Source organism: Phalacrocorax carbo, chromosome 15 (genome assembly GCF_963921805.1).
Source record: "Phalacrocorax carbo chromosome 15, bPhaCar2.1, whole genome shotgun sequence".
NCBI lineage: Eukaryota > Metazoa > Chordata > Aves > Suliformes > Phalacrocoracidae > Phalacrocorax > Phalacrocorax carbo.
Genome location: NC_087527.1, coordinates 10,004,408 through 10,024,178, shown reverse-complemented (window position 1 = coordinate 10,024,178; position 19,771 = coordinate 10,004,408). Strand labels below are relative to the sequence as shown.

Here is a 19,771-nt window from a genome sequence, read left to right as displayed (position 1 = left end):
AATCCAACATGCCGGGGAGGCTATGGCTTGATAGTAACAGAAGTGTGCAGTTTAAAACATTGCACCCCTCCAAAGGCAGTGTGCCTGGACACGTTCGGTGCTTCCTTATGCCCACTGTCCTGCACAGCCAGCTGTGCTTTGCGTGTCAGGTCAGAGCAAGCGACGCCCAGGAGTGCAGCGAACACACGGGATGGATGCTGGCTGTGAGCAAAGCATCCCCACCTGCGCTCTTGTCAAGCGCTGACCCTCGCCAGGGACAGGAGCTCACCTCTGCCAGCGAGGCAGCAAGATGGCAGGGTGGCTGGAGAAAAGGGCGGCAAGGAGGGACTGAGGGGGGGTTAGGTGCAATGCCAGTCGCAGCAAAGGCAGACGGAGGGGGGGAACTAGATGAAGGGGGGGAAAAAGCAAACAATCTCCCATCTGAGAGTGCTTTCAAAGCACCTTCTCCGTGGTGGCAGGAGCGGTGCCTCCCGGGGCGGTGCATGCTACAGGCCTCCGCTCGGGCTTCCCCTCCTCGCACCGCCTCTGCCGCCTCATTTCCTGCAGCGCAGACAGAGGAGGAAGGTTGGCTGCAAGCTCGTCTCTGCTCCCCTCCCGCCCGGCCCCGCCGACCTGCGTCGTGCCCTTCGAGATGCCGGTGAGGGGGGCTTCGCACCCGCGGCCGCGCCAGCCCCTGATGGTGGGGGGAGAAGGGCAGGAGGGCTTGGGGCTGAGGGGCCAGGCCGGGTGCGACCCCGGGCCGGGGGAAGGGGGCTCTCTGCTGCAGGGTCTGCCCCGGGCGGCTGCGTGGGGCAGGGAAGGGGCTGCGGCCGCAGGGATCCCTGCTGAGAGCAGGGAATTGCTGTTGTGGGAGGCTGCTGTAAGGCCAGCGCCCTCCTCTTCCTCTTCCTCTTCCTGGCAGGGACCGCCACCCACAGCTGGGAGGGTGGCAGCCCCCGGACCCAGCGAGAGGGAGGGAGATGGAAGCTGTGCTTTGCTCTGATTTTGTTCACACCACCTTCCTCTGGTTAAAATAAACTGCTTTTCTGCTAGAGGATGCTTCCTCCGCCCCCCAGCTGCATCCCCCTCTTCCCCCCCAAAACCTGGGCTGGGGGGAGGCAAAGGCTTCCTGGTGGCCTGGCACAGCACGGTGGGAATGTTTGGAAAGTGCCTACAACTAAATCAATCAATTGTTAAAAATCAGTTTCCCAGGAAGAATCTGTCATGTGCAGAAAGGTTTGTTGTTTTGTTTTTTTTTTCACTTAGACCAGTTTTAGAGTGCACAGAAAGGTCTTGTTTTTGAGTGTGTGAGTATGTGTTAAGCCTGGCTTTATTTATTATTATCTAATATTACTAATTAGACATGGAAATAAAATGCCATCTTTTTTTAATGACCGGCTAACTTTCAGTTAACTATGCAATACCCCATACTTAGGCAGGAGCACAGGGCTGTTACCCTGCTGCTGGGCAGAATGGGGTTAGGCAACCTGGGGTTGAAGCAATGCCTGCCAACCAGCCGTACCAATTTTATCCTGTCTCCCACAACCGTAAATGGTGCTGGTGATGATGCTTTCACAGTCTTCACCAGAATGGTGCTGAGATCAGGGCCTGATTAGAAAATAGTGATTATTTGTGCAGTGAAGTAGACTCTGACTCCTATTTGATGAAGAAAGGAGCCAGAAATGTCTATTTTCAGTAGCATTAATAACCAGCTTTCCCTCCGTCTGTAGGCTTACCACTCAACTTTAATGGACTCCGATACCAAGCTAATTGGGAACATGGCGCTGTTACCCATCAGAAGCCAGTTCAAAGGCCCAGCACCTCGTGAAAGTAAGTTTATAATAATCTCCGAAAACCTGTCTATGTATAGCTCGTCATCATCTCACAGTTTGCTCCAAGCCAGCCGTAGCGAGAGTGATGAGAGGAGTCACGGGTTGGAAATGGAGTGCTTTGCAGTTTATAGAGGAGGAGAAGAGTTTTCAAATAATTAAGCTGTACAAATCATAGAAGATAATTACACACAGATAAATATATACTGTGCTCCAGCTAAATCAATTGTTTCTGTAATTAAAGCCTATGGTTACTATTCTTATGCTTCCTCCTGTGTCTTACTGTGCTCTTCAGTCGGTTTTGAGGAGGACGTGGTGGTGTGAACCCTCTGCTGTCAGAGGAAGTGGGGGTTTAGCTACAAAGAACTTAGGCTTTGGGGCTGTGGCTGAAGACACTCGGCTGCTGTGAAGGATGAGAAGTAGGATGGGCAGCACTTTAGGGTATGGGGCTTTGAAAATTGAAATTAAGTTACGGGCATCCCAACAGGGCCTACAGGCAGCCTGGTACGGATTCCCCTCAGCATGTGAATTAACATTTCCCAGCCATGATATCCCCCAGTAGTGTGGCAGTTCAGTCTGAGAAAGGAAATACAAAGGAAATGTTTCTGGGTTTAAGCAGTCTTGGATGGTAGCAAAAGCAATCAAAAGTCACACGTAAGCTTGCAGCTATGTGTTCTGCTCACCCGCCTCTTGAAGAAGATAATGAAATTTGAGTGATTGTGGTGTTATGCTTTCTCCAAAAACATTTTTATGTTCTGAGAAGACTTTTAAACTCCGGTGAGTTACTCAACTGGTAGAAAAGCGGGGAGCTGCTGAGTTGCTGCCGTTTTGTGAAGTGAGAAGTCGTAGTGGGAGGAGAAGCAGGGAGTTAATGCTGCTGAAAGTAGGAAGCTTAAATGTTATGGTTTGAGCTCACCAGTGTTTCACATGGCAACGACTTGCATAGTGCTTTCTTCTGCTTTTTGTAAATACCAAGGTTTTGCCTTTGCAAGAATCCTTATTGATATATATCAGTGAGTAGAAGTTATGAACAAATGTAGTATAATGGTGCACTGTTTAACTCTGTGTTTCTTTTTTGTTAGCTAAGGACACAGATATTATAGATGAAGCCATCTACTACTTCAAAGCTAATGTTTTCTTCAAAAATTATGAAATTAAGGTAAGTTTTCGAGATACTGTGCATAGAGTAGTTCTTTGGAGGGTTGGTCTTGTGAATATAAATTTATTTTCAATGAAATAATCTACTAGATAACAAAAACTGCCCTTCCGCCCACTTAATTGTTAATGTTGGGTAAATGTCATGAATTGCAAGTCCCTCTCTCGTGGGGAAATTGTTGGCCAAAATGGCTTGAACTCATTCACGTTTCAATCTTTTATCAGTTCCATAAAGTCTCTTAATCTAAGATTGGCTGGGCTCTGTGCTGCTTCTTGTTTTGCAGAACGAGGCGGACAGAACGCTGATCTACATAACCCTCTACATTTCTGAGTGCTTGAAAAAGCTGCAAAAGGTAAGAAAAGTGAATTTCTGTGCAGGAGGGAAACTGAGTCTGTTCTGGGGATTGTACCTGGGAAGAGGTTTGCTGATATTCTCCTCATAGTGGCACAAAAAATCCTCTTTACCCAGTCCCAGATGTCAGAGCCACAGATATTCTAAGGCTGTGGATCTGCAAAGACGCATGTTGCTATTTTTGATGCGTTTTTATGTGCTAGAGATCGGTAAAATATTTGGGTCTAATGCTCCATCAGCTTTTGATTATAACTATTAATCCATTGTTTGCCTGGCTTTTCCAGTGTAACTCCAAAGGCCAAGGAGAGAAAGAAATGTACACACTAGGAATCACTAACTTCCCAATCCCTGGGGAGCCTGGCTTTCCACTTAATGCCATTTACGCCAAACCTGCCAACAAGCAGGAGGAAGGTAAGGCTAATCCAGGACCTCTGCAGGCTTCCATGGGCTCATACTTTACCAGCTGCTTTTTTGTGACTGCAGGTAGAAAAATTACCTTTAAAACTGAATCTTCTAAATCTGCAGTTCTATCTTCTGAGGGCAGCACAAGCTGGATTTTCTGACCTTGGGGGCCCAGTGACTCCCCTGGATTAATAGGAGTCTGAATCTGCCTTTTGTATCAACTTAATCACTAGCTAAACCCTGTAACAGCGCCCAAGCCAGCTGCTGCACTGGCAGAATAGGAAGCCCACAATAATGAGTAAAGGTAAATGAGAGAAGAAAACAAGTTTGAATGATCCTCTTACAAGTATTGTAAAAATCCCAATTATGGCCATAAATTGAGCAAACTAACTCAGCCAGCTGACAAGTACCTCCAGATGTGAAAACTCACATTTTGCTTTAAGCAGTGATATCTGATGCTTCCCTGTTAAATTCAGTTTGGCTTGGTGCTGTCTCAGTTTACACTTTTTTCCTGTGCTGTGTTTCAGAGGTGATGAGGGCCTACCTGCAGCAGCTGAGGCAAGAAACTGGTCTTCGCCTTTGTGAAAAAGTATTCGATCCTCAAAGTGACAAGCCTAGTAAGGTAAGAGTTTCGTGCGATCATCACAGATTTAATGAGAGGTTTGGTGTGTGTTTTCAGAAATGTGTGGAGAGAACTGAGATGATGGGGTGAGGGATCAGCTGTGGGTAACTTTGGCGCAAGCTTCCCTGGTTTTACAAGGCTAGTGAAATAGCAGGCTGCAGGTTATCAATAAATTTAATCTGTAATGTGGGAAGACAGCAAATGCCAATCTGCGTTACTTTAAAAAGCCAGGCAGTAATAAGAGGTGTCTGGTTCAGCTCTTCAAAGTATTGCACATCTGCTGTTGGGTAGGCTTTCAAATAGAAATTCACAGGCATGGGAGATGCTGTTTATCTTCCCGGGTGGTTCTGATCTGATAGCTGCTTTGAAGTAGACCATTATGCCTCATATCCAGATGAAAAAAAAAAGCTAATCAATGTGTGAATTACCTCCTGACTGTTCATATGTTTCATGTGCAAATGTGACTGCATTTAATATTGAAATAATTTAGGCTAATTTAGTTTCAAAGCTATAGCTTTCTGATGCATCCCTTGTTTATAATTATATTGGAATAAATATATTGGCATAAACAGTAAGAAAAGATACAGAAATAATAGAAAGGAGAATATCCCACTTTAATTTGGAGTCCTATATTATAAATTCATTGGGTCCATTCCTGTCGTCCTGTTCTAAATTCCAGTAGAAACTAGTGTGGAAAACTGTATGTGCAAAACTGGAGCCTTAACATTTGTTGTTTGTCAGAGGTTGAACTCTCTGAAGTCACTATTTTGTTTCTGGCATGGAAACTGCTTTTGCCTGTTTTCTGACTTCGTACTTCCTTCTGCAGTGGTGGATCTGCTTTGTGAAGAGACAGTTCATGAACAAGAGCCTGTCGGGTCCTGGGCAGTGAAGAGGCAAAGTAGTAACATTAAACACTTCCACAGCAAGGTGTATAAAGTATTTTGCCTTTGTTTTGGATATATTTTGTACCAGGGAATATTAAGTGCTTAGGAAGAAAAAAAAAAACAATCCACAAACCAGTCAATGAGGGATAGAGGGAGAGCAAAAAGGTAATTTGTGGAATCAAATGTTATTAAGCTGGTGCTTAATAAGTGATTTCTAACACGCTGTTTGAGATGCAGGCTGCTTTATTATCAGTGGCTACAGCTAGCATTTAATACAGGGCTTGTATTTAAGAGAAGAAATGGGCTTGCCTGTGGGGCAGGGGCTTTGTGATTTCTCTGCTGGCTAGAGGCTCATTATCTTGTGTCAATGGAAAACATACCTCTCATGCTGTTTTGTCAAGTGCAGTGATTTCTACATTGTTTTCAATAAATTTAGCTTGTAATTAATGTGGTAACTGCTTTGCATCTTACAGATAGGCTTCAAAGAAATCAGAGTTGTTTTTTGTGAGAAGACCATCATTACTGAGTAATGGTTATCAATAGGAAGTGAATCATTCCCACTGAGGACAGGGCATTAATACAGGGGTTTTAGTTATTTAGGAGGCCTGCCCTCACAGAGCAGTGCTCCATTGTACTAAAATCCCTTCAAAGGGTAACGCAGGCAGGTTACGTACTGATTGGTCTGAGGCTGCGCAGATTCAAACACAACCATCACCCAACACAGGCAAAAACTGCCTGTTTGGATCAGCCAGATGGCTTCTTGGAGAACTGCAAATCCAAGGTCAGTTTATTCCGAGTTGTCCCATTCCTTCGTGGCGATACTTGTTTTGCTGTCACTGTACAGCACCAGCACAATTTTTGTATTACTTGTTCTGAAGTCTAGTACCAGTAATGTTTTGCTGCTTGTTGTGTGTCTGTTGAGAGGTGTATTCCTCTCCTGGCAGCAGTGATGGTGTGTTCAAACTGAAGGCTCCCACTGATTTGATTTGTGGTAATAGGATAGCCATGTTTTGCATTTTTGTAATAAAGGGGGACAAAGAAGTTTATGATTCTGGTCTCCTTTCAGTCTGTGCCTTGCAGTTAACAGTGGCCCTAGTGAGGTGTTTCCCCTGGTTGTGGCCCAGAAGAAACCTGGGGTTTGAAGAATCTTTCTCCTCAGTTACCGATTTTTGTATGCAGGAACTTTATCTCTCATACTTCTGTCACATTTAGCTGTTGCAACCAGCAGATAATAAAGTCTCAGGAGAAGAAGGCCCAGATTCAAGAGCTGTGCAGGCACAGGGACTGTGTCTATTCCATAGAACTATACTGAGCCGAAAAGGGCCTCCCCACCCGTGTAACACCCATCGCGTCTCCGCAGTCGCGCTGCTCGACACTCCCGCCCCACCATTGCGCAGGCGCCGGGCCGCCGGGGGCCTGGTGCGGGGCGCACCGCCCCGGGCTGCCCAGCCGCACGCCTGCCGGGCCGCGCTCCCGCCATGGAGGCAGTGCCGCGGGCGCCCGCAGGCGGCGGTGCGCGAGGCCCCCTCGGTGGCGCCATTTTGGAGTGCCGGCGGGCGGCGTCGGCGTCTCGTTCTTTGCTGTGTGTCCATCCCGCCGCCGGCATGAGCGTGGTGGAGCACGTACGAGAGATGGCGTCCGCCGGGCTCCACTCCAACGTGCGGCTCCTCAGCGGGCTTCTCCTCACGATGAGCGGCAATAACCCGTGAGTGGCCCTCCCCGCGAGAGGGCGCGCCGGGTGGCCGCGGGCTGATGGGGCGGGCGGTGCTGAGGGGAGAGGCCGGGCGGGGGTTGCCGTGAAGGCAGGCTCGCTTGGCGAGCCGTCCCTCCCGCGGGGCACCCGGCCCCGGCCCTGCGGAAGGCGAAGCCCGGCTTTGCCAGCCCGCCTTCCTGCCCGGGCTGCGGCATCGGCAGCGCAGCCTCTGCCCCTCGGGGCGCACGGTGCAGCATGAGCCTCCTGGTAGAGGTGGAGGGATTTTCTCCCAGGGGTACCCAGTGCAGGTCACGGCTCTTCCCCGGACTCCCTTTATTGCCTTTATTTTTCAGGATTTCCCTGTAAGGTTTCATTTTACAATTTTCTTGGGTTTTGAGGTACTAATTCAAGCCAAAATCTAATTCTGAAACTGTAACCCTTCAACACTTATGCAGACACACTAAAAGTGTTATAAAGGTGTGTTTTTTTTAAATGTGGGAACGCGTGGATCGGGACCAGGACAGCTGTACAAGGAGCTGGGTTGCCTTGTAAGCTTGAGTCCATTCAAACAAAATGTACTTTCACGGACTTTGACAACATGTGTTTTGTTATGGGGAGGATGGGGCTGCTCTGTTAGGGAGGGCGGTGGCCAAGCAGCTGAACGTAAGCTGTTGTTACTGATGAGGTGTCAGGAGTTATGTTTGTTTGTATAGAGATAAAATAAATTGGTGAGATAATCCCTTTGTGAGGAGGTAGTACCTGTTACCCAGGGGCCCTACCAACTTAGTAAAGCAGCAACAGCAGTTGGAAGTTGAAGGCAGGCAAACCAAAGCTACAAATACTTTGGATCCGTAAGGCTTTTGTTCTTATGCAGGTAGCTGATCACAGCCTTTCTCTTTCCGATTCTTCTAGGGAACTGTTTTCGCCATCTCAGAAATACCAGCTCCTTGTATATCATGCAGACTCTCTCTTCCATGATAAAGAATATAGAAATGCTGTAAGTAAGTATACGATGGCCTTGCAGCAGAAAAAAGCATTAAGTAAAACTTCAAAAGTAAGACCTACTGGGAATGCTGCGTCAACTCCACAAAGCCAGGTATTTAAAAATTGACTAATGTGCTGTGTAAAACGATCATGTCCCCCCTTACATTTAATGTTGCTGACTCAGTATTATAGCATTAGATGGTGGATTTGTCAGGTCAAATAAACTTGACATTTAAGGCTAATTCATTTTGAAAATATCAGTGTGGTGTTTTCTAATGCAAAACTTTGTATGGTCTCAAACATGAGATTTTTTTGTATGTGTAGCTCATGCTTTTCATGTGAAGACAGGAGCGATATGAGACGGGGGTAGGTTGTACTGTTGACTTTGCACTAGATTTTTTTCAATATACTGTAAGCATTTAAGGAAGAACCCTTACTCAATTTTTTTACTTGACCAAAACAGCTACTTTAAAGTTTGTTTTTTATTTCAGTGTTTACCATCTGAAATTGAAGTGAAATATAAAATGGCTGAATGTTATACAATGCTGAAGCAAGATAAAGATGCCATTGCTATTCTTGATGGGATTCCTTCCAGACAGAGGACCCCAAAGGTTAGTTCTGGCAGACATTTGTCACAAGTCCTTGGTCAGTGTATCTTGAATCTGTAGGCCAGTATCTGGTCAAAAATGAACGTAGCCTATAGAGGTAATGTCAATGTGTCTTGGTATTTGCTTTTGTAATAGTTAAATGTTGTTTGGAAACACTTCCTAATGTTTAAATTAGCTTAGTTTATTTGGCCTTTTTTCTTTAAAATCAGATAGATTTTGTATTCCCTCTGTTAGAAGGAATTAAAAAAAGTTAAAAGAATTAAATGTTTGTGTTCATCTTTATTAATTTGTGTGAATTACTTGGTTAACTCTTTAGTACTGCACATGGCAGGTACAGAATTTTCCTTGTGTATAAAGATTTTTTTTTTTTCCAATTCTAAAAGTTTGTAAAATACTTGCATATCTATACATAAGGCTTGGAATCTGTATCATCATTTGATAGTTCTTTTCATCTTATCATGAATAGTTTTCATAGGGCAAAGAATAATGGGTTGCCTCAGCAAAAGCAATATGGATCACATCTGCCGGGAGAAAAATTTATGCAACTGCAAACAGCTGAGTTACTGCAAGTTAGTAAGCGATTATCAGATACCTGACTGACTGATTTTCTGCAGTTCTGAGTCAAATATGTAAATACGAGAGCCAAAGTGATTGTTTACATTACTGTACTTTGGCTGTAACCACAAAGTGCGGTCCTAGTCTCTGTGGAAGAGCTATGTATCACTGGACAGGAAAGGCACACTGTCACCTGCTAGAGCTGAAGGAGAGACCTGTAGCCTGGTTGTCTCACAAGGTTGGCCATTTTGTGGCATTTTCACTATTAGCCAGTCAACCTAACTTGATAACTTATGATTGCTCAACCTGAGCAAGTGTTTTAATATATTCTTGAACCCAGAATGCACATGGAATGGCACTTCATATCTTGTTGTATAGTTTGGGCAATGTAACATCCTTGAAAGGCTGAAGAGGTTGGCAAGTAGAAGGAATGCTATCTTTTAAAATCTTTTCAACCTTTTTAATAACAGTTGAGATAAAATTAAATACTTAGATCGCATCGTGGTCTACAGTGCCAAATATGTTGAGTCTTTGCTTGCTGGCTCTGTTACGTCGTAAGGGCTTAAAAGACTAACACATCAGGTCAATCAACTATGTTTCGTGTTAACAGTATTCCTGTATTGTGCTAACAGTGTACGTGGCTTAGGCTCTAGTCATGTCAAAGTGTTCTGTTTAAAGACCAACTTACAGAACAGAAAAAGAAGAAAAGAATGAGAAAAGCAAACTTTCTACCTATACACACTAGTAAAATTAAGTATTCTAACAGAAACCAGCTACTTGTGTAGAGCTCAAATAATTTCTGTTCTTTCATCAATTGTGACTTCATTCAGAAGCTAAATGGAAACTCTCTCTGCCTTCCTAAGATAATTCTCCTAAAGACTTCCATTGATACGGAGAGACCAACTGGAAGAAGGCTGATGTAATGGATGTATAGGTCCTTCTTGCTATCATATATGAACGCTTGCCCATCTTTTGACTTCTTATATGCAAAGCACTGAGATTTCAAGATGCACTATGCAAATACAAAGGAATGTAAATTTTATTTTTGGACTCAGAAAGAAGCAATAATTTAAATTTTATACTCTATGGTAGGTTATAGTGTCCCCAGAAGAGCAGGTAATTTTGTCTTCTGCCCAGAACAGGAGGGAGGGAGGCAAGCATGCTTGAAGACAAAGTTGTGACCTTTTCTTAGTGATGCTTTCTCCTGTCTCATGCTTGACTCTACCAACATTTCTATTGCTTGTAGATCAATATGATGTTGGCAAATCTGTACAAGAAAGCAGGTCAAGAACGCTCCTCTGTTACGAGCTACAAAGAAGTACTAAGGCAGTGCCCCTTAGCACTTGATGCCATACTAGGTAGGTGTCTGCACACTGTTAGTATTTCAGTATTAAACAGTATTATAATTTGAATTATGCTTGGACCTAGGTACCTGTTTTGCATTTGCATGTAATATGTAATGCTTACGTTATGCAAATTATAAAAAGCATTGTAACAGGCTGCTTGTTTACGCTTGCCAAGGGATGGAGTTTCTGGTATTCAGGCAATTAGTTTGTATTAAAAGCAGTTTGTGGTGGCTGAAATTGATGTCTATACTGTTCTGAATAGGCTTGCTCTCACTGTCGGTGAAAGGTGCGGAAGTGGCATCTATGACAATCAACATAATTCAGAGTATTCCTAACCTGGATTGGCTTTCAGTGTGGATCAAGGCATATGCTTTTGTGCATACTGGAGATAACACAAGAGCAATAAATACCATTTGGTAAGAGTTCAAAGACCATGATGTAATCAAATAATATATTAATATTTATATATAATTACATTTAAAATTGCATTATATAAACAACAGACTTTTTTCTCTTAAAGCTCTTTAGAGAAAAAGTCATTGCTGAGGGATAATGTAGACTTACTGGGGAGCTTAGCAGACCTGTATTTCAGAGCCGGAGATAATAAAAACGCTATTCTAAAATTTGAACAAGCACAAATGCTGGATCCTTACCTCATAAAAGGTGAGTAAATCCTAAAAGAAAGTTTACCTAGTGTAATGATCTGATGAGTGACATTAGAGAAGCAGCTACATACAATCAAACATGCAGTGGAATATTGTGTATTGTTGTACCTGGATTTCAGTTCAGAATTTGCGTTCTGAAGCTGTGTATCTTGAACCGTTACTGAAAGTTGCACAGTTTAAAGTAGGTGTATGTGGCTCTGTTTTTGGTTTTGGGGTTTTTTTGTTGTTGTTGTGAATGAACTTTCCATTTCTTGATGATCTTCAAACGCTTCATTTCAGGAATGGATGTATATGGTTATTTATTGGCACGTGAAGGTCGACTAGAAGATGTGGAGAACTTGGGCTGCCGCCTCTTCAATATTTCTGATCAACATGCAGAACCCTGGGTGGTATCTGGGTAAGTTGCTTTCTTTCTTTTCTTACCTCCGCTCTTGATTTGCTGCATGCAGTGGATTACTGTTGATACAGTGGATTCAGCCTTTTTGTTTAGAAGGTACTTTTCTGTCCTATCTGTTCTTTCTTGGGGTAACTTAAATTAGCTATCCATAAATATCTTCATTGTTTTCTGTATGTTTAAACCTATTAGAGTTACCGCACATGTGCAACAACAATGCATTAAATAGCTGTAACAGTTAATATTCATACTGCTTTTTTATAAACTCCTGAAGTTTTTTTTTTTCCCCAAACATATATTCTTAACTTCAAATGCAAGAAGTTTAACAGTTGCTTGTAATTTCTTTCTTTTTTTTTTTCTTCCCTCCTTCTGTTTTTAAACCTCTGTGAATGTGCACAGGCACCACAGGCAGTACATATTTACAATCACGTTTGTCTTTCTGTAGGTGTCATAGTTTCTACAGTAAACGATACTCTCGTGCCTTATACTTGGGAGCCAAAGCTATCCAGCTTAATAGTAACAGTGTTCAAGCTCTCCTGCTGAAAGGAGCTGCTCTTAGGAATATGGGTCGAGTACAGGAGGCAATTATACACTTCCGTGAAGCAATACGTCTTGCACCTTGTAGGCTGGATTGCTATGAAGGTGAGTCAAGTGAAGCTGCTCATGTGGACAGTATTGGTTTGGTGTGAAAGTTGGTGTTGTCACGATGATCAGGCAAGGGAATAGACAGGAGTTCTTTTTTCCTGCTGACTTTCTAGTAAGTAAATTATTACCACCCAAAAACATACAAAGCTCTAGTAGAAGTGGTCAGATAAGTGATACCAGAAAATGCATGTATTTATAAGAATAAGTTTCAAACAGGTGTGTTTTTGTTTTGTTTAATCTGGGTATAAACAGACTTGGGTATTCTGAGCAGGTCACTTTCAGATAATGACGTTAACTGTGTGGTTAGTTCCATGGGGAACTTTGTGTTGTCATAACTTTTGTCATTTATTTAAATAATGTTGATCTCAGCAGCTACAAGTAAACAGTGAGTTGTGAAGAGTCTGGTTGAAGTATTAATAATCCAGTACTGGAACTGGACAAAAATCTTAGATTAGGTGTACTTATTCTTAGGCTTTTTTTTTTCAGTACCTGCCCATAAGTAAAAGTGATAAAGTCAGTTATCTGTAGAATGGATATGTTAAAATGTATAGAGTCATATTCTCAATTGCAATTTGTATTTGCTTATTGGAGTGTCAGTTTTTTGGAGTCTGAGTGCTACTAAGTGCAAATAATTGAGGAGAGGCGAGTGTCTGTCATGCTAACTCAAAACCAGAAATGTTTTCCTTTTTATATCATCAGGTCTCATCGAATGTTACCTAGCATCCAACAGTATCCGTGAAGCTATGGTTATGGCAAATAATGTGTACAAAACTCTGGGAGCAAATGCACAGACACTCACTCTGTTAGCAACAGTCTGTCTTGAAGACCCAGTCACGCAAGAAAAGGCAAAAACATTATTGGACAAAGCACTAACACAAAGACCTGATTATATTAAAGCTGTGGTAAAGAAAGCAGAACTTCTTAGTAAGTTACTTTCCTCCTCCCCCGTCAATTTCTTTAAAGCATACTGTTTTACATGGAAGAGTGTTCTTCAGCCTTGTCAATGTGAAGAATGTGACAGTGGTGTTAACAGCCCAGGGATTTATTAGTTCTATCCTGAAGGAAGAGTCACAGGAATTAATTGCATCTAGCAACTGATATGCCACCACTTTAAAAAATTGCAAGCAAAATGTTTTGACTTCAAAGAATATGTAATTGTGAGTGTGGCAGTTATTGCAAAAAAAAAAGCCATTGTTTAGAGTTAATCTTGCAAGATCACTGCTATCCCCTGTGCTGACAGTTCTGAAGGAAGAAATAGCCGTGCATTGTGACAATTCTTTGTATACACTCTGATTTTTTACTTAATAGATTTATCTAAACTATTAATTAAAACTGTAGTTTTACATATAAACAGGTAGAGAACAAAAATATGAAGATGGAATTGCTTTGCTGAGGAACGCACTAGCTAATCAGAGTGACTGTGTTCTGCACCGAATACTGGGAGACTTTCTTGTGGCTGTCAATGAATATCAGGAAGCAATGGACCAGTACAGTATTGCCCTGAGGTAAAGCAGAGACTCTGAGGTTGCAGTTTACTTGTGAGAATCAGTAATCACCTTGACTAACTAAAAAGTTGAGCCACTAATTGATTAGGATGTGCATCAGAGGTAGCTTTATAACATTCTCCCTTCAAACAAACAAAAACATACAAATGGCGTCATGTTAATGAATTAGCTGGTCGTAAGGCTTTGAATGAAGTGCAAAATGTAGGGACTGCGTTAGTGCTAAACATGTCACTAGGCATGTGATTCCTTCACTAATGACAGGATTAAGGCATGGATTTATTTATGGTTATTAATTATTATATAGTCAGGCACCTTTAAGATCCATTCATTTAGACTAGAAGGGGCTATATAAAAATGAGCTATGAAATAAAGTTAAATAGTATGATTCAATTTAACATAACCTAAATGTTATTTTAGGGTGTTACCATGTTAAATGTTACCATGTTTTGATTTCAACAAGTTAAATTTCCCTTAAATCTAGCACATTCTGTACGCTATAAACTTATAGCTTGACTAGGTCAGCTGTTTTTTGCTTGCATATAACATATTTAGTCATAGTAATTTAAATTTTTACTGCTTTGATGTTAACTTTAGTATTGTCTGGAAGAATTGATTAAGCTTTCTGGAAGAGTGTGATGTTCAGTTAAGCGCATTTATATAAAGATTTAATATTCAGTGTTGTGGTCAGCCTGAGATGAAGTTGCATCATCTACTAAATTTAACTTCTTGATGTTAAACAGGAAGTGCAGGCAACAAGATGAGACTTTATTCCCCCTCTTTACAATAATGTCACAAATATAAGAAAAAAATTTATAGGACAATGCTTTTTCTTTCTTTTCTCAGTTTGGATCCAAATGATCAGAAGTCCCTAGAGGGAATGCAGAAAATGGAAAAAGAGGAAAGTCCAACAGATGCAACACAGGAAGAAGATGTGGATGATATGGAGGGAAGTGGAGAAGAGGGGGACTTGGAAGGCAGTGACAGTGAAGCAGCTCAGTGGGCGGATCAAGAGCAGTGGTTTGGCATGCAGTAGTGGCCTCTCATCCTGCTGCTTCTTTCGGCACTTGAACGTACCACTAGAGCTGTTCCTTGAAGAACATAAACTATGATTTTTGCAGTAACAAAGGACTTTTTTTTTTTTTCTTTTTTTTAAATAGACTCTGAAGCCATTTAACAGTTCTATGCATCTCAGTGCCATGAAGGTTCTTGATGCTTCTTATTTATTAAGTGTAAGGGACTAACTGTGTTGGAAGTTATTTGTAACTTTCATTTAAAAAAATTTCCTGCTAAAACTAAAAGCATTAGAATCTGAAGCGTGTAATAAGCCTCTTGTTTATGGTGAAAACAATGTCTAAGTTCTGTCCAGGCCTAAGTGTGCTTGATCAGTCTGTAAATACAGTGGTTTGTACTCCTTTGTGGAAAAGGTCTTATTCTCTTGTTTGTCTGCTACCATTTGGGCTCACACTCCTGTTGAAGTCTGGAGGAGTTGCTTGGGTGTGGCTGAAAGCAGCACTTTTCTCTTGCTGTGTTTGTTGCATTGATTTGTCTTTTTGTAAGGCATTACACGTGCTGTAAAGACGTTTGGTACCGTAGCCAGCTTTGATTTAGAGGACACTTTTGTAGCTGACCGATTTCTGTGTGTACAGAATTGAGCCAGCATTGGAGAATTACAGTCGTTTCCTCAATCCTTACTAAACCCTGTAATCACTTAGTCTGTACATGAGCGTTTATTTTTAAATGCAGTTTAGTTTTATTTTGGTATGTTACTAAAAGGTTTTACAGCGGTGACTCAAAGCACTTCACATTCTGTATACAGCACTGACATTTAAAATTATACAAAAAGAATTCATGCCTCTTCACTTGCATTGCTGTAGAAATGTTAAATTATGCAAATACACATATTGTCTTGTTTTTGTCATGTTTGTAGACTTCATGTTTTTGTCAGGTAATATTTGGATTCATGTGTTTTCCCTCACCTTTCGAAGCAGAGTTGCATTGCTTCACATACAAATTCTCAACATCAGTGTTTCAAGGGTGACCTCGTTTGTTTAATCATAGAAACTGTTCTAGTTCTGTGGGCTTGATGTGTGGGAAGAGGAATTAATTCTTGCTCTTATTTTTCTTACCATTCTGATTTCCATACTCTTTACTAAAATATGTATTTTTATCTTTATATTGGCAATTTGATTCCTCTTGTATTTATTCTGTTACCACAGGTATGCTGGAGCACACAGACTGCTGTTTTACAAAGCTAAAAAATGGGTTTGGGTATCACTTGGAGGAAAAATGGCTACTTAATAAAAACACATGACATGGAAAACAAGCTTCACCCTAGCTGTAAATGTATAATGCCAGATAAGGGTAAAATCTCTCCTGCTGTCATGTGCGTTACATCAGTCAGAAGAATGCACTACAAAAAGAATAGAATTAATTTGCCTATTATAGTCTATTTTGAAAATATTTTGGTATGTCACATCCGATGAAGGAGGAGTCTAATAGTTTATCCATTTTAAAAAAAAAGAAAACATCTGGGTATCTCTGGAATTTTGTGGGCTTTAGACTTTCCAAAATATAAAATTGAATTATGGTCATTTGAAGGCTATATGGGAAGAATAGAAAAAGCGTGTGCTGCTGTCTTGGTGATGGAACTGGCATAAGCTGTTCCTGCTCTTTTATTAAACAAATACAGTAAATGGCTGTATTTCAGTTAGAGCAAACATTTTGTTAATTGCATTCTGGTGGATGAGAGACCTGCTCCTGTTCACCTCTTAGGAAGAATCTATTTATACCATTGCTGTGTGGTACAGTGAATAGATTCCAGCTCACTGCATGGCTTTCATAACAGAAGGAAGTACACATGTACAAGCAAATTCAAAGCATATATCTTTTTTTTCTTAAAAAAACAACCTGCTTTGTTCTCTCCACGCACTCAAGCGCTCGTCAGCTTGTGTTCTGTATCTGGAATTTGGGTAGTAGCTTCATTAGCTTTCTAGTTATATTCCAAACCTCTATTGTGGATGAAAGAACGGAGTTCTTGATGTTATTAAACTGAAGAAAGGCCGTGTTTAATTTTGATGAGAGAAGTCTACAAGTTATGTGATGTATATTTTGCAAGCTGCTCAGCCATTTTATTCTAATGATTCCTTTAAATAGGTCATTAAGTGCAGATGGAAACCACTGGCCTTACGCATTTCTCTGAAACATTTACATATAACAGGAAATCAGTGAACCACAGTTTTACTAAAACCATTCTGTAGTATGTTTGCAGATAATCTTGATAACCTCTCCTTTCAGAACAGATGGGAAACCAACTGCTTCAAGATGAGTGTGCTGTAAAGAAAACATCAGTATGCTTCCATGTCGCTTTAAGAATCAAGTCCAGGTACACCTAAGAACACCTTAAGATCACTGTCAAAATAGAGTTGTCTTCACTGCTTTGTTTTTCTGAGAATTTGGCTCCTTATTGAAAGTGAAAAGTTCCGTCAGATCCGGCAAATAATACCTCTGTAAGGGCCTGATGTATCGAGGTTTGTAGCTTTTCTATGGGCTTTGCTCATAGTTGTGCAGTGAGTGAGTAAGGAACTTTAAGATGCCATACATGTCGAGTGCATTTGGGATTATATAGATAAGATATATTTAGCACCAGCTTCAGAATCCTAGAGGGGTTCTTTGTGCCTGTTAATGAGCCTTCATTAGTGCTCTAATTTTAGAATGGGATCTCTCGTTTTGTGGAGTTCCTGTATTCTCAAATTCAGTTACTGGTATTCTAGTTCAGAGAATATAACAATTAGCCCGTAATAAGCCACTGACCTCATTCTGTCCCTTAATCATGTGCTGTGCACCCTAGAAGAAAAGATTATAAAGCAAAAAAATGAAGGTCAGGCTGCATCAAATCTGTGATATAAGCTCTCCAAAGTGAAGTGATCTGCAGGTGAGGCAAGAGAGCCGTTGCCATCCAGTTGTATTGTCCAGCACGTCTGCAAGCATCTAGTCCCTGGGGGCTGGGTGAGGGTGGAGTGCCTGTGTTTGCTTGAAATCCTTGGCTTTAAATCACAGATGACATTAGTAACTTTTAATTTTTTCCTACTTTGCGATAGAATAGACAGAAGTGATGCAAAGGGACAGAATTTCTCCAAACCTTACATAGACTTGGGTAAGGGCTAAAAGTCTTAATTTACCAGAGTCTAAAAGCAGCACGCATTCACGATGTGGCTAGGAATTATCTAAATAATGCATGGTCCATAGCAAGAGATTTGCCCATGCTTTCTTCTGTAATATGATGATAACACGTGAAATACTGGCAGTGTTTCTAATTCTGATTTCCAGATCTTGGGAATCCAAGAATTGCAAAGCAGATATAATAGAAGGAGCTGAGGACTGCTGGCCAATATAAACGTTTCCTGTCGAATTTGAGGTGCTTCTTCCCTTTCTGTTACTGCTGATTATAGAGAGATTTCTGATTAACTAGGACTTTTTTTTCTAATACACACCCCCCCTCCCTTCAATAACTGTCTTCCTCATTAGGCCTGTTTTTGTGTGGTGCTTCTTCGCTCCTTGCTTTTTGGGAGCTCAGTGATGTGGAAACTGATCCATCTGCAGAAGCAGAGAGTATTTCTTATTCAGCAGCCCTTATTTCCTCACTCAGATCTCAGCGGTAAGAAAATCTCAAAGACTGACTGCCACTGTAATTTCAAGTCACACACAAATATACCTTAAAAAAAAAAAAATCTAAATTAGTGCAGTCTCCAGGGATCTTAAGCCCACCTAACATCACTAAACTTGCTTAAACTCAGTATAAACATATGATTTCAAACTAAATATCCTTAGGCAGGGCTTAAAGTAGTCTATTCTAGATAATGTATGTTCAGTACTGCCCATCAGTAAATTGATACAACTTTATGTAGTGCCCAGCAGAAGTCAAGTACATTGCAGTTGATTTTGCAGTAGTTTCTTCATGGAAAGGATCTGGTGTGGGCCTAAAGAACGATTCCCTCGCCCGTTAATGTTCGTGTCCTGCGAGGGTGACAGCTTGAAAAGTAATCCTGTGAATTGATGCCTGGACCTACCTCCAGAGTATTGCCACTCCTCTCCTATCCTCCTTTTCCTTTTTAACTCTGCAAACCTTTTTGCTGCTTTTTAAATTATTTTTTTTTTAAATCCTTTATCTGTTCACTCCATAGCCCTGTGAAATGTTGAACAGTTTAAGCATGTCGAGAAGCAGGGGCAAGAACTGTAAAGCTGTTGTTGAATTGCTGGAGCTGTGGCCTAAGGCCTTAGTGGTAATTAACATGTTTGTGTCGGTCCAGTAACCAGATGTGAGAGGGAGGGGTAACGGGGCAGGAGGAATGCTGGCCTGGAAAGGGGAGAAGGGGGCTGCTGCCGCAATCCCTGCAGCATTCCTAGGAGTGGCAGGCTGGTCAAGATGTCAGTTGGAAGCCAGCCAAGATGAGGCAGGGAGATGCCTAGTGCAGGGTGTTTGCATGGAGGGAAGAAACATTTTTCTGGTGCAAACGCAGCTCAGGGAAAGTAAAACATTGATGTGGGGAACTTCAGAGTAACAATATGCACATTAAGCAAAGCCCTTTGGCTAGTCCATGTCTATCGCTATTGATGACAACAAAATAGAATAAGCTATTAACTTACTGTCTTGAGCCTTGAGGTTACTTTGCGAACCTCCATGGCTGTGCAATGCTGGGTATGGAATGTGCAGGGGAAGCCTCCGCTGTGGTGGGTCACTGACGGATGTTTATGCTCTAAAAGCCTCCCTTTCAAATAGCTTCCCCAGAGAGGCCAAGGACTTTGTTAGTTTGGAGATCAGATTCCTTTTCCTCCTTTATCATCCCATCAAAACACTGATGCATGCAAATTGAGTGATGGTTTGGGGATCTAACAAGAGCAGTTCAGTTCCTGACTTATGAATTTTAAAAGGGATCAAATTTTCTACAGCTGGCCTGTCACAGACAGTACCATTTCTTAAAGGACAACAGATGCCATCTACTGAACTGCCTGCCCTGCGGCATCTGTTTGACCAGAGCGCGGCATGGCAGGGAACACCGACCTTGCATTCTGAATGTTTGCCTGTGGACACTTCAGCTATCTTTTTTTTTGCAGCTGTCAGCTGTACGTTCCAGAGCGCTGTCAGCCTTGTCTAGA

General features: G+C 41.8%; 2 protein-coding genes across 3 annotated transcripts; both read left to right on the top strand.

The window, feature by feature from the left end:
* Positions 1-541: 541 nt before the first annotated feature.
* Positions 542-5,670, top strand: ARPC3 (actin related protein 2/3 complex subunit 3). Of its 2 annotated transcripts, none has more exons than XM_064466186.1 (7): positions 542-637; positions 1,710-1,809; positions 2,891-2,967; positions 3,248-3,316; positions 3,600-3,726; positions 4,245-4,339; positions 5,166-5,670. In XM_064466186.1, exons 1-7 carry the CDS (start codon positions 632-634, stop codon positions 5,226-5,228), a joined length of 537 nt encoding a protein of 178 aa, XP_064322256.1. In that variant the 5' UTR covers positions 542-631; the 3' UTR covers positions 5,229-5,670. The 2 variants fall into 2 exon arrangements, with proteins under 2 accessions (XP_064322256.1, XP_064322257.1); XM_064466187.1 differs by lacking the exon at positions 542-637 and adding an exon at positions 1,164-1,286.
* Positions 5,671-6,734: 1,064 nt separating this feature from the next.
* ANAPC7 (anaphase promoting complex subunit 7) lies at positions 6,735-15,791 on the top strand. The gene is made up of 11 exons (XM_064466185.1): positions 6,735-6,928; positions 7,829-8,012; positions 8,392-8,511; positions 10,310-10,421; positions 10,672-10,825; positions 10,930-11,072; positions 11,354-11,471; positions 11,914-12,110; positions 12,813-13,037; positions 13,468-13,618; positions 14,462-15,791. The coding sequence occupies exons 1-11, from the start codon at positions 6,828-6,830 to the stop codon at positions 14,649-14,651; spliced, it is 1,695 nt and encodes a 564-aa protein (XP_064322255.1). The 5' UTR covers positions 6,735-6,827; the 3' UTR covers positions 14,652-15,791.
* The last annotated feature ends 3,980 nt before the right edge of the window (positions 15,792-19,771 follow it).

Excerpts from the sequence above, each read along its gene's own strand:
- ARPC3 (XM_064466186.1), top strand. Across the intron at positions 1,810-2,890 it reads AGGCCCAGCACCTCGTGAAA|CTAAGGACACAGATATTATA; the intron begins GTAAGTTTATAA and ends CTTTTTTGTTAG. Across the intron at positions 3,727-4,244 it reads TGCCAACAAGCAGGAGGAAG|AGGTGATGAGGGCCTACCTG; the intron begins GTAAGGCTAATC and ends GCTGTGTTTCAG.
- ANAPC7 (XM_064466185.1), top strand. The coding sequence starts at position 6,828 with ATGAGCGTGGTGGAGCACGTACGAGAGATGGCGTCCGCCGGGCTCCAC. Across the intron at positions 11,472-11,913 it reads GAACCCTGGGTGGTATCTGG|GTGTCATAGTTTCTACAGTA; the intron begins GTAAGTTGCTTT and ends GTCTTTCTGTAG. Across the intron at positions 12,111-12,812 it reads TAGGCTGGATTGCTATGAAG|GTCTCATCGAATGTTACCTA; the intron begins GTGAGTCAAGTG and ends TTATATCATCAG.